This window comes from Mytilus trossulus, chromosome 1 (assembly GCF_036588685.1).
Source record: "Mytilus trossulus isolate FHL-02 chromosome 1, PNRI_Mtr1.1.1.hap1, whole genome shotgun sequence".
Taxonomy (NCBI): domain Eukaryota; kingdom Metazoa; phylum Mollusca; class Bivalvia; order Mytilida; family Mytilidae; genus Mytilus; species Mytilus trossulus.
In genome coordinates this window covers 67,079,299-67,092,096 of record NC_086373.1, presented here as the reverse complement: position 1 = coordinate 67,092,096, position 12,798 = coordinate 67,079,299, and the positions used below count along the sequence as shown (strand labels likewise).

The 12,798-nt window shown below is 31.1% G+C and overlaps 1 protein-coding gene across 3 annotated transcripts in view; it reads left to right on the top strand.

Moving 5' to 3' along the window:
- Positions 1-11,828, top strand: part of LOC134682936 (TPR repeat-containing protein DDB_G0287407-like) — a 50,880-nt gene extending 39,052 nt beyond the window's left edge. For all 3 annotated transcript variants that reach the window (XM_063541884.1, XM_063541890.1, XM_063541876.1), the window contains one exon: positions 10,414-11,828. In XM_063541884.1, the coding sequence (XP_063397954.1) occupies positions 10,414-11,627 (1,214 nt within the window). In that variant the 3' untranslated portion in view covers positions 11,628-11,828. The remainder of the gene's footprint in view (positions 1-10,413) is intronic.
- The last annotated feature ends 970 nt before the right edge of the window (positions 11,829-12,798 follow it).

The window sequence follows — 12,798 nt, the reverse complement described above, 5'->3', positions numbered from 1 at the left end:
GTAGGGAGTTTATTCAGTTGCTATTTGAAATTTTCAATTTGGCTCACTGAAGAGTGATTTTGGGCTATTGAAAAATAAGCTTTAATTTTGCCCCCCCCCCGACCCCCCCCCCCCTATATGTTATGCATTATAATAACCAACAGCAACATTGATTTTGATGTGCCTAAAAGAAGGGGTAATCATTCTGTGTCGGACACTGTTTTGTATCACCAATTGCTTTAAGACCCTATTCTGATTTTTTTTTTAAACTTTCTCTTACTTTTTACAAAAATCTGATTTATCTAAAGGAAAGCTTCTTGTATTCACAGCATTTACTGATTGAATTTCAATAAACTTTTTAAAAGTTGGAAGTACATAATGCCTTTGTTTAGCACCTATTTTCTTATCAGAAATGAATATTCTTACCTTTCAATTATTTTGATGAATTACAAAAATATTGACTTTATTACCATAACTGATGAATTCTTATATACTAGTTTATTGACCTTTTTGTGATAATAATGGATAATCTATCCTATTAAACTATAATCCATACAAGGCATAGGTAAGAAGTCAATTCTTTTTAAGAGGATTAATTATAATCTAGTTGTTACTGTATACCTTGAGACTGTTTTTTTTTAAATATAAATCTAAAGGATCAATTTATTGTGTGCGTTCATACATATGTACCAAATCTTTCTGCGGGTCTCACTTGCTTTGATATGGGGATTTGTAAGAAAGGTTAGTTATTTCAATTATTTGATTATATAACAAAAAATGGAGGTCAAATTTTTGAATTTTATTATTATGTAATATAGTATTTATGATTAATAAGTAGTCCAAAATTAATCCAACGCTCAACTGAATAAGTGGGATGTTTAAAATCTGTTACACAATGGCTAATCAAACCAAAATTTGATTTTACCCCTCTTGACAAAGTTGTGGAGGGTATAAAGTTAAGACTGTCTGTTGTCAGTGAACACATGATGCATGGATAGCATATTCATTTTTGTCCAAACCTTTTCGTATTCTATGAATGTTTTGAGTCATCACCACCATAACAGTTAAAATAAGCAGAAAAATCTGAAATGGGGGACAATGTTTTTCAGGATTGGGGGGAGTGTGTGACCTAAGGGTTATTGTTGCTTGTCTAAAGACCCAGCTGATGTTCACTCATTGTACGAAAATGTTGAAATCCAAAGAGAAGGGATATGATTTAATAATATTAAAGTAGATGTTAAAATATACAAATATTTTGAAGAAGAGTTCATTAATTGTGATTGTACACCAAGTTTTATCTCAATTGTTCCAAAGGAAATATTGATATCATTATATTTTCATATAAAAAGGGCTGCTATCTAAATAGTGGTGTCACCTTTTGTTGTAAAGACAATGCAGTCTCTCTATTATACCTGATTACCTCACTCAAGAAGTTTGAACTATATTGCACTGTCCATTCTTCCTTCCTTCCAATTATCTGTCATTCTTGTCTAATGGCTTATACATGCATATGCACTAAAGAAAAAAGTTCAAGTTTGAGTAATTTGATCATTCTATGTCACTATGTCAAGAAGATGGAGTATTTTGTGAGTTCATACCTTATTAATTAAGATTAGGTAGCACTCCACAGTTAGAAAATAAAATTAAAAATGAGCCCCAAAATGTTTTATCATCTCCTATTCCTGGATTTCTAATACATTAACCTAACTGTTTGTGTTGTACATGTGCATATGTATGTAATCAGTATCTTCCATAGATTCAATTTTCCAAAGTTAAAAGGGTGAAAATTAATTCCTTTTATGTGTATCCATGGCAACATTCAGCATTTATTTACCATAAAATATTGCAAAAAGGGGGGTGAACATGTCATATATCCCCCCAAAATTTGGATCAAACTAGAATTTCAATGCCTTTGAGTGATACCTTTTTAGAAACTGTTTTCTTAAATCTTCCTAATGATCAAATAAAAAATGGGTGTCTTTCGCCTCATTTTTTCGTAAAATCCAATCACAAAGTTTGTGCGATAAAAAGTTGGAAAAAAACATTACAATAATTGCCGGACCAATGTATGGTATGGACATGCAAATACGGACTGTCATACAGAAAACAGCCTATATTACATACATTACATAACCTTGATGTTCATATAAACCCAATACAAAGGCTATTTTAATACTCAGCTATCCAAAAATGAATTTTATTGCACACTAGCTCTCATATTTAAAAAATCCACAGGGGCCAAAATGCGAAACTACACACCTAACTGTGGAGTGCTACCTTAGGTCAAAGGAGTAGGCCCTGTATGGCCCATTTTTGGCCCAAAAATATAACAGTTTTTCAAAATTGTTAAAATGTAAACTTTTAGTTACTTGTTGGATAGTTGGATGCTTCTGCTACATAAATATGGGCTGTTTTTGACTATACAATGCACATATATCGGGTTGTAGCACCAGTAAGTCATGCTAAATTACTGAAATCTTCAAAATTCTATCATTTTAGTTAAATTTTAGACGGTTTCCGTGTAAAACGAAAGTGGCCGCATTCGTGTTCATCCTTTATATTGCAATGTAAGTTGTATTTTATGATAATACATAACATATATAAAGGTTGTGGATGAACACGGATGCGGCCACCTTCATTTTTGACAAAAAACATCTGAAAAGTGACGATTTTGGCATATTTGAGAGATTTTTTTATATTTGAGCTTCAATCAGATTGTTTTTAAAGACGTAATCAGTCAAAATCGTTCACATAAACTAATTGAATCAAGTGAAATAGACACTTAAGTGTTTAAAAAGTGGTCAAAATCTTTCGGCAGATGAAACTGAAATTTGAGGCCAAAATGAGTCCTTACCGGACCTACTCCTTTAGCAAAGTAAAACGTGACCATGAATTTGTGATTTTTTTATAGTATTGTTTGGGTTATACTGTTGCCTAATCTTCTGTTCTGTGTTCATTGGCGGATCCAGGGGGGTGGGGTTCCGGGGATGGAAACCCTCTTTTTTTTGGCCGATCAATGCATTTGAAAGGGGACAAATACTTGGAACCCCCCTTGTCCTTGGTTGGGACCACCCCCTCCCCCCCTTTTTTTAAATGGCTGGATCCGCCCCTGGTGTTTGTGTTTGTTGACTGTTGGATGTTAAAGGTCTGTTTGCCCTTTTTAGCAAAGGTGTTAATCAGCTTTTCCTGAGTAATGAATCCAACATAATATTCCCCCTACGTTTTTAAGAAAGTATTGAATTGCTATGGACATTCTCCAATCCATTGCTAAGGTCTATAGCCAAATGACTTCAAGTTTTTCATCATTATTTGGCCTTGACCTTCTATCGGAGTGCAGGTGGTGTAATTTGTATGTTACTAGGTAAGCTTAGGTCAATGTAACATTCATTAATGTAAGACACTTATCTGTAGATCTTAATTAAATTTATATGTGTATTCATTTACCAAATTTGAAGTAAATTCCCCTAATATGTCAAACCCTCAGCATAGGAGATCATATTCTTAATTAAATTTGATGAAGTTCTTGATAACCAAATTTCAATGTAGTGTAGTCTATGATTGCTTTGACCTATGAGAATTCACCAACGGAAGGAACTGCACTTTTGACTTCCAGAAGTTCCTGTAATAATTATGTAATCCAAGGTGCACCTGTTATATACATTATAGAAATGCAAAAAAAATGAAAATATGCATATATGTAATATAATTTTGGTCACAATTTTTATGCTTATGAAATATTTCCCTATAAGGCCTCTTAAAGTCATATCAATTGTGTATTAGGCTTTAACAATGTAGATTAAAGTTTGCTTGCACCTTTGATGTTTTACAAACAAATTATTTGTATCTGAATGTGTGAGCAGGTTGATAAGAATTTGATTTAATGTAATTGATTTTTAATGAAAATGTATTTAGATTTGATATAAGTTTTCATTAAATACGTATTACATACGATGAAATATTATATCAAAAAGCTTTTTAAAAAAGGGGGAGGGGGAGATACTGAGGTGCATCAATCAAGACCCATATTTCAAAGAAAAACAGCCACCACCATGGAAAAAAAAAAGAAAAAGATTAAAAGACAAACAAAATTTCACCAAAAAAATCCTTTTACACTTTAACCAAGTTGAATTATTTTTAATTTTCAGTTTTTAAGAAAAAAGAAAAATCCTCAAAAAAAAAAGAAGCCACGTTTAGTTTAAGCTGTTAACACAATTTCTAAAATTACAGTGATTTAAGTTCATTTTATTTTTCAACAATTGACTGTACTTGAAATAAAAAATTTTTTTTTTTTTTAATGCAGTGACACTACTGCTGCACCTGTACTTTTGCATACTGATATTCATTCATTATCTTCTGTTGATTTTTTTTAAAGGGCTGCGTCATCAAAACAAAGAAACAAATTAATCGTCAAAAAAAATCTTTTTATTTGAATTAAGAATCATTATGACTTTGGGTATATATACATTTATTTAAATGTACAGGTTAAACCAGGGTGTTAAAAACCACAAAGGCCAAGTCTAACCTCTCTGAGATAAACATTGACGTTTACATATAAAACATCTATTGTAACTTTAACACCACTAATCGTGTGGACTGTACACCTCCCAGTCATTTAATCTTCTTGATATTTAAGGATAAAATTGTTCCACGGTGTAACTTATCTCGGTATTGGTATGAATTTAGAACTGTACCACTATATATGGAAATTTTAATTATACAGACTGAAATGAATGGTCAATGTTAAACATGGGAATATATTTGGAAGATGTTGGAGAGAATTCTTAGCAGTTTTCTGATGAATTGTTCATTTTGAAATATTCTGAAACTTTAACTTTAATAACTTCAAAAATTTCTGCATTTTGAAAACTTGGAAAGAGACAGAAACATCAGGAAGAATAGTTCTGGAATTATTGAAACATTCAATTGTTATTTGATTGTGCAGATGGATTTAAACTTATAAATGTGCATACACGTGCAATTAAATGTAAATGATATCAATATATTAAATACAGTGTAAAACTATTATTCAGAATTGTAGTGGGAACAATTAGAAAACTATCAATCATACCTCACATGGAATAAAAACTAATTTGAATTTAAAATCCCTCTATAAATTAATTAACAAAAGGAAAAATGAGCTGTGGTAGTTTAATTTAGAATTGATTTTTGTCGAGCTTCATGGGAACATTGCCGTTTCTTTTCATAGATGATGTTAGATATCATTTATGGGTATGAAATTAGAGTTTAAAAAACGTGGAACATATTGATGGGTATTTTCCTGCAGATTACCACAGAAGTATTTAATATTCATGTTGAACAATAGTTTATAACCCTGCAGGAGACGAGTGTTTTATAGTGGTTATATATTTTATATCCTGCTTTGTTTTCGGCTAAAGTGAAACAATGTCTATCTGGATAACTAGCAAATATTTGCCTCCTGTGCCTAATGGCCATTTAGTCATGCAGGGTATGTATTTTTGATTTATTTATGAATTCATTATGCCATATTTATTCATATAGAATTTTGTTCTGAAATTTTTTTTTAAACAGAGGAGGGTGAATATGAGGCAAACCAAAGCAAACGTGACATAGAAGGAAAAAAAATGGACATTTTCAGTGTTTAAGTGCTTGCTACATTGTGCAAGTAGCATTCAGGAATAGGGAATAGGGGATTAGGGAGGGGAGGGGTTTGATACCTAACTATTTGCTAGACAGTAATTTTAACAAAATTTGCTTTATCAGGATTAGAATTGTGTTTTAGATATAGTTATCTCTTTGCAAAGATTCTATCACTGTATCAAGCTTAGATGTAGGATATTTTCCTGTTTATGAATGTATTTTCAATTTAAATGAGGAAAAAATGAAAAGGTCTTGTATATGTGATCTGCAATGGTAGAGACTGAATCTGTAATGCTTTTAGACAATACAATTATCAAAGTTTGATGTTCTTTTGTGATTGTCAGAAAAAAATTAGTTCTTTTTGCTTGAAGTCGTCTCTTAATTTGTTATTGTTGCCATCATGGCAAAAGCAGAGGACATAGAAATTTAATGTTCTTATTGAACTCAACCATTTTAGAATAGTGAACAAAGGGTTCAACTATTTATTAATAAATACCAATGGTTTTAGGAAAGCATAAAACATCAAAGAATACTAAGCAAACTTATTATCTGCTTAAGTTGATATATCAACATGCAATTTGTTGGAAAGGATGCCACAGAGGTCTTTTTAGAAAAATAAACCATACAAGTTTTTGGGTACTTTAAGATTCTTCATCTTTGTAATTGTGTTTAATAATTCCTGTCTATTGTTGAAGACTGTTTGTTGCCCCTGCAATATTTTGAAGTGCCTTCTTGGTCAGCAAATCTTTAGTGTCCTATCTTTTTACATAGTAAAATCGAGTAATACCATACTTAATAGTGATCAACACTGCAAGCTTGTGCATTATAAAAGTGTCATCCTTATTTCTTTTAAGTAGAATTTTAATTCATTTCATATCATATTTCAAAGATATGTTTGAAAATTATAAACATGTCAAAATAATTTGCCTTCACTCAAACATTTTATGTTTTTAATAAAATTTACTGCTAGCCCAGCCTACCATTTTAGTTTATTAAGTATCATAAAGAAAAACACTTTTATTTTTTTTCTTAAGTTTGATTCATGGATTTAATGACAAGTGGCATATACTTACTCTTTTAGCAAGACATGTTTGATTTTAAGTGGATGTCTTATTTGTAAACTGGTTTTATTATTATTTGTGAGATACCATATTCATGGAATTGGTGGTGATAGGTAAACAACTAATTTGAATGTTCAACAAAGAACAAATTGTTTACAAAGGGAGGGAGGGAAGGAGGGGTCCTGATTCCAAAATCCCCGGCTTAAATACAGGAAATCCTGAAATCCCAGTCTTAAAAACAACATAATCCGGAGGTCCCGAAATTCGAATAAAGAATTCCCGGATCCCGAAAGGGTCAATCCCGAAATCCTGAGCTTAAAAACACCCGATCCTGGAGTCCTGATAAAGGTCCTATCCCCCCTCTTTATAGGCTTCCATGAAGATTTCAAAAATCAAATATCCCAAGAAATTACCAAATTTCTGTAATCCACAACAATTGGTAACAAGATTAAAAAAGGTAGTGATTCCACAGTAAATCTTTGTAACAGAAAAAACATAAGCCTTGACCAAATATTAATAAATGGAATCCCTTTTTGGATGGTAATGTTCTTTGAATCAATTTCAAATTATGCATACAGAACAGATACTAGTTTATTTTTATAGGCTTCAAAATTTAATTTGGGGACAAAGTCCCCAATAACAGTAGAAAAATCAATTAAAAAAAAAATTAAAAAAATAGGGAAAATTTTTCCGAAATTTTCATTGTACTAATGAACTCAAAATTGTTATAAATCTTTTTGATGTCATGTTTTGAATTCCCGCATCTGCCCAGAAATCTACAATGTACTTCCTTTTTTCGGTCTCGTTTGTATGAAATTTTGAGTAGAATATATATTTATCAGTCTAGTATAAAATAGGAAGGATTGCAATATCAATTTCATTTTAAAATAATTCCTTGATATGAAAAAAGGATACCTGATGATAGCGTGTCTTTGTTTATATTGCAAATAAAGTCATAACTTAAATAACGTCACAACTAAAATCCCTAACAACAGAACCAAAATCAAAAACATTACAGTATTTCTGTTTCTTTTTTTTAAACAAATATTTAAGTTACAAAAAAATAATTCATACAGACTTCGTCCCAATTTACAGGTAATGCCTGCCTCATATTATCAACAAGAATGGATTTCAATATTTACTTTTTTATTCATCCTTCTAGTTATTAAAAAAAAAAATCCTTCAAGTGGCTATTTTTTTAATCAATATATCTTGTAATAAAAAAATTGAAACAATTGGATATAGTTCATGTCATTGAGTTTCCTATATGTATTTTTTACATTCAAAGGTTTTAAGAATTGGAAAGTTTTCAAATCTATAATGCTTTATAAATTGCTTTTGAAGGAAAACTTGATAGAAATATTGCAAATTTTAAATTATTTTGTGGAAAGTTGCATCAAAGGACATTCTGAACCAAAATAATTTTATCAGAAAATCATCACTTAAAACATCCAACAAAATTTAAGGGTTTGGTTGTCGTCTTGTCATATATATTAATAAATACTAATATTTGTCTAAATCTGTCAAAATTACAGTTCATAGCCATCTATAAGTATTTATAATTAAGTCCCAATTTTGTTTGGATATATACCAAATATTAAAACTTTAAACAGCACATATGAACTGTAGTAAAGATACAAAGACCCAAAAAACATTCCCTAGTGTGGAATAAATTCAGTGAAAATTGGGCCCATCTCTTTTAACATTTTAAACAGTATCAAGTCCTTTTTGTTCTGGAAAATGAATAGCCGTTTTAGTTGGTTTGGTTGTTCTTTGTTGTTAGGTAGCTGTCTCATCACATCTTCTAATAAATCATATATCTACAGGTAGACCATTTTATTACAAAGACTTGAAGAGCTAAGACGATTTAAGCTAAAAGTAACTAATATTTGTTTGACTGTTGTTTGATCAAAGGTTTTTGAGAATTACTTGACAGTTGACAAGAGTTTTTAAAGACTGTACTGATTTTATGTTATTGATAAAGGTGCGTTTGACAGATATCAAGAGTCAGCAAAGTAGTTTAAGTAACTGATAAAAGTTATATTAAAGAGATTTTACGGACTATAATCCAGCGATAAGAGGGTGTTAAGTCAACTTATCATTTTCTATATTATCATGTGATTTATACTGCCCCACGTTGTTAAGTACCCATTGGCTATTGTATGATCTTTCTGACCAATGGCTGTATGTGAATTGAAAAATGTCTTATTTTATGCATCTAGAAAATTTATGAGGTGACTTACAAATTTGAACAATGTTTGATTTGAAAATCAAGAGGGACAATAGAAGATAACACTACTAAACACATATAAAATGAGAAAAATATTGGCAATATGCAAATGAATTTATACAGCACTATTTAAACCAAAGTTTAAAAAATATTTATTGCTCCTGCATAAATACTTAGTTTTTAAATCATCAGGTGCTCGGGAAGGGTTGATATTTCCTGCCATGCACACAGCTTCTTATAATGCATGTGCTATTAAATTAATTATAGTTTGCTAAATAGATGTTCTGTTTACAACATCAGCAGTCACTGTCTGTCTGTCTGTCTGAGCAGAGTTATGGTTTTTGACTTTAATAGAAAAAATTCACTTAAATTATCAGTTTTCAACACTTTTTTTTCACCATGCTCGAAGATGTTGACTTGATATTTGTTAAATAGTCTACACCATGATAAGTTATAGATCAAGTTAGAATTTTGTTCCCAAAAATTAGAATTTTTAAAAGGTAGGAAAACTACATATTGCCATGCAATACTCACAGAATTCTTGTTTTGATAGAATTTGTAGTATGGCTTTTTCACAGTTCAGAAAAGACTTTATAAGCTTGTTAATGAAAAGAGACACACATATTTTTTGTTTTGCCTCTGATAAATGGAAGAGTCCAAATGGTGTTGAATGATAGATATTTTTCGGTCTACAGTCCATACAATGACCAATCAGGATAAGTCATATTCTTTAAAGGATGGGGAGACCCTTACTGTTCTTTATATTACTTTTTTGTTAAAAAAGATTATATGGACTTTAAAGGGAAATAATTCAAATTTAGGTTTCAAGTCCAAACAGCAGACTGCAAAAAAATAAATAGAATAAAGATTTTAAAGAAGTCAAACAACTACCAATTGAGTTTAATTTTAACTTTGAAATGGCTAATAAATCCCTCCCAAACGCAGCATATGACACAATTGACCTATTGGTAATAAATTAATTGAATTTTAACTTGGAAATGTCATCCAAACTGACTCAGATCCTATATATGAATACAATTGGTTTGTACTTGGAAGTCATGGTAGAATGTTATATAATATGTTACATATTATGTAGAAAATATAATATGTAGTTCAAAGGGAGATAAATCAAAACCGATTATTAACTCACTTCAATGATTCAAATGAAATTGTCAGGGCTGTCTATCCTATCATTGTATTCAAGAACCTTTTTTACTTAATCTGAAAACATTATACCTACACAAAATTATATTCTGTGTCCAACAGGGAATGAAACAAAATTCCCCCAAAGTATTGAACATTTTCCATAAAAAAAAACCATTACAACTGAAATATAATTTAATATCATGTCCTTTTCAATCATGGAATAAAAAAAAATCTAAATCTTTTAAAAATTGTTAACTTATTTATAAATGTATTAACATATGTTTGCAGACGAATCTCTAATTTTTTTGCAGGATTTGAAATTGATACAAGTTAATTACAAAAATGAAATGCTTAATTTGATTATGTTGTATTTTTCAGGTGGTGATCATATAGACACAGTGTCTGTACGTAACTATCTCAAAACACTAGAAGTTACTTTAAAGTTGGGGAAATATGAGTTTGGTCCAGCTAAAGAAACAGATATCCGCACCGTGGAAAGACCCTTCAGCAACATGTCTTGGAGGGACAATGACCTGAAAAATCTGGACAAAAGGTCAAAATTAAGGTCATCAGCAAAAAGTAGAGGCAGTTCACGCCCAACAAGTAGAGATGAGAGGAGTCTTCATTCAATGAGCAGGCTAAGCAGTGCAAGTCATATAACAGCATCAGAAAGGTTGATGATTGAAACAGAACGACCTGCCCGTCTGCTAAATAGAGAAAGTGTTGAAAGACGTCTCAAAATTGGAAAACAAATGGTAAATGGCTTTTCAGGTATGCCTGATTATGGGAGGAGTGTAATCACCGAAGACAAAGAAAATGAAGAGGAACAAGAGAGGAGACAAAGTCCAGAGCAGCAGTCAACGCAAGTTCAAGACAATATCATTGACAGTTTTGGTGTCGATATTGCAAGAAGTGAAGAAACTCCTGCCCAGAAAAGAACACAGTTTATGCCACAGACCCAGGAAAGTGGCCCAGTTAAATTATTCAAAAGATTTGGAAGTGCAGAAAGTTCAAGATCATCGAAACATAATGTCAGACCTCCTCGAGAAAGCAGTGCAAGAAGTGCAAGTTCTTATGGAACTAGTTATCGGACAGGAAGTAGCTTAAAAAGTTACTCATCAAAGAAAGATACAAATCCACATTCTATAAATTTAGGTAATACATCCACAGTTACGTCTGGGCCTAATTGTTCGTTGAGCAGTTTACTTGGTAATTCTAAAACACCAAGAGATATTTCTAGGAAAGTCCACCATAAATCTGCATGGTATCATGTTCCAGGGCGTTACTTCACAGATGAAGATAAACTTCCGCCAAAACGATCACAAAAAACACAGGATGTCAAAGCCATGATGAGACGATTAAATATGAACACTCCACCGAAAATTTTTGCACCTAGAAATGGTACTACTCCAACAAAGTTTAAGAAACATAAATATTTCAACGAGTCTCATATGAATGAGGATAATTTTGGTCCTACTGTAAAAGGTATTGGACCTGTTGCATCTGAAGCTTATTCAAGTGAATATATAGATGATGTTTATGAAAATCCTGGTTCTACTGTTACTTTTAGAGGTGCTTATTATATGGAGTAATGTTCTTTCTATGTTTAGTAAAAATAATCTTCAACATTTTCTTCTTTAAAGCGGGTCTTCTTGTTGACATTCACTGTATTCAACTTTAAAATTGTGATGCTAAATGTTATAACAATGTGATTTTTTACCTGTATTTTAGAGTATATCAATTGTAACATACACAAAGACTTTAAATTTATTGGATAAACTAGCAAACTATGATTTTTTTTTTTATAAATATTAAGTTGAAAAAATACTGCATTAGACCTTTCAGTGGCAAAACAGAATAGAATGCAAGAATTCAATTGTGAGACATTTTATATATAATAAGAAAAGAAAAAATGTATCTCAACTTTTCATACACTTTTTTTTAATAGTCCATGACTCAAACTTGCAGGATTTCCTAAATGTAGAGGAAACTCGATAATTTTGAATCATTATTTAGAAAACCATTTCCTTCTATCTAAATTCTTCCTGTATTTTAATTCATTTTAACAACATTAATAGTAATTTCTTTGTTCTATAAACCTAGTCACTTTCAAAATCCATCTGCTTTATTCAGACTTGAAGAACTAATGTATACATTTTAAATAATAACAAAAATACCATTGAAAATTCATATTCAAAGCTTAGATACTCTTGACCACATGTAATTGTGGCAAGATTGGAATGAGTCTCTTTTGTCCATTGACATGACTTAAGTTTTATTAAGGTTTGAAAAAAGCTCTGTGAGATCAACAAAACATTTGCCATGTAAACTATCATGCAATAAAATCTGTCAGTTTTACTGACAAAATTAGTTACCTACAGTACAACCACACACATTGATCAGATAATCAAAATTCACTGGAATTTTTTAACCCTGTGTATACAGTATTCTTACAGGGTCTGTTCATCGTCAGTAAACAAACTACATAAATACACAGCAAATGTTTTCAATCTCAACTCTGTTCCTTGTAGAATGCACATTTAATAGACATTCCATTTATAAAGATTTGAATGTTAAATGTTTTACACCTTTTTGATTGTGCACAATTACATTTTTTAACCACTTATTGCCTATATCCTCGTCATTTGAAACCTGGTAGAAAGTTGTCTCATTGGCAATCATGCCACATCTCTAATTTTATAAGTCAAACATAATTTGAATGCAGAAGTAGAATTTCTTTGTAATCCTTTGACTGATTAACTT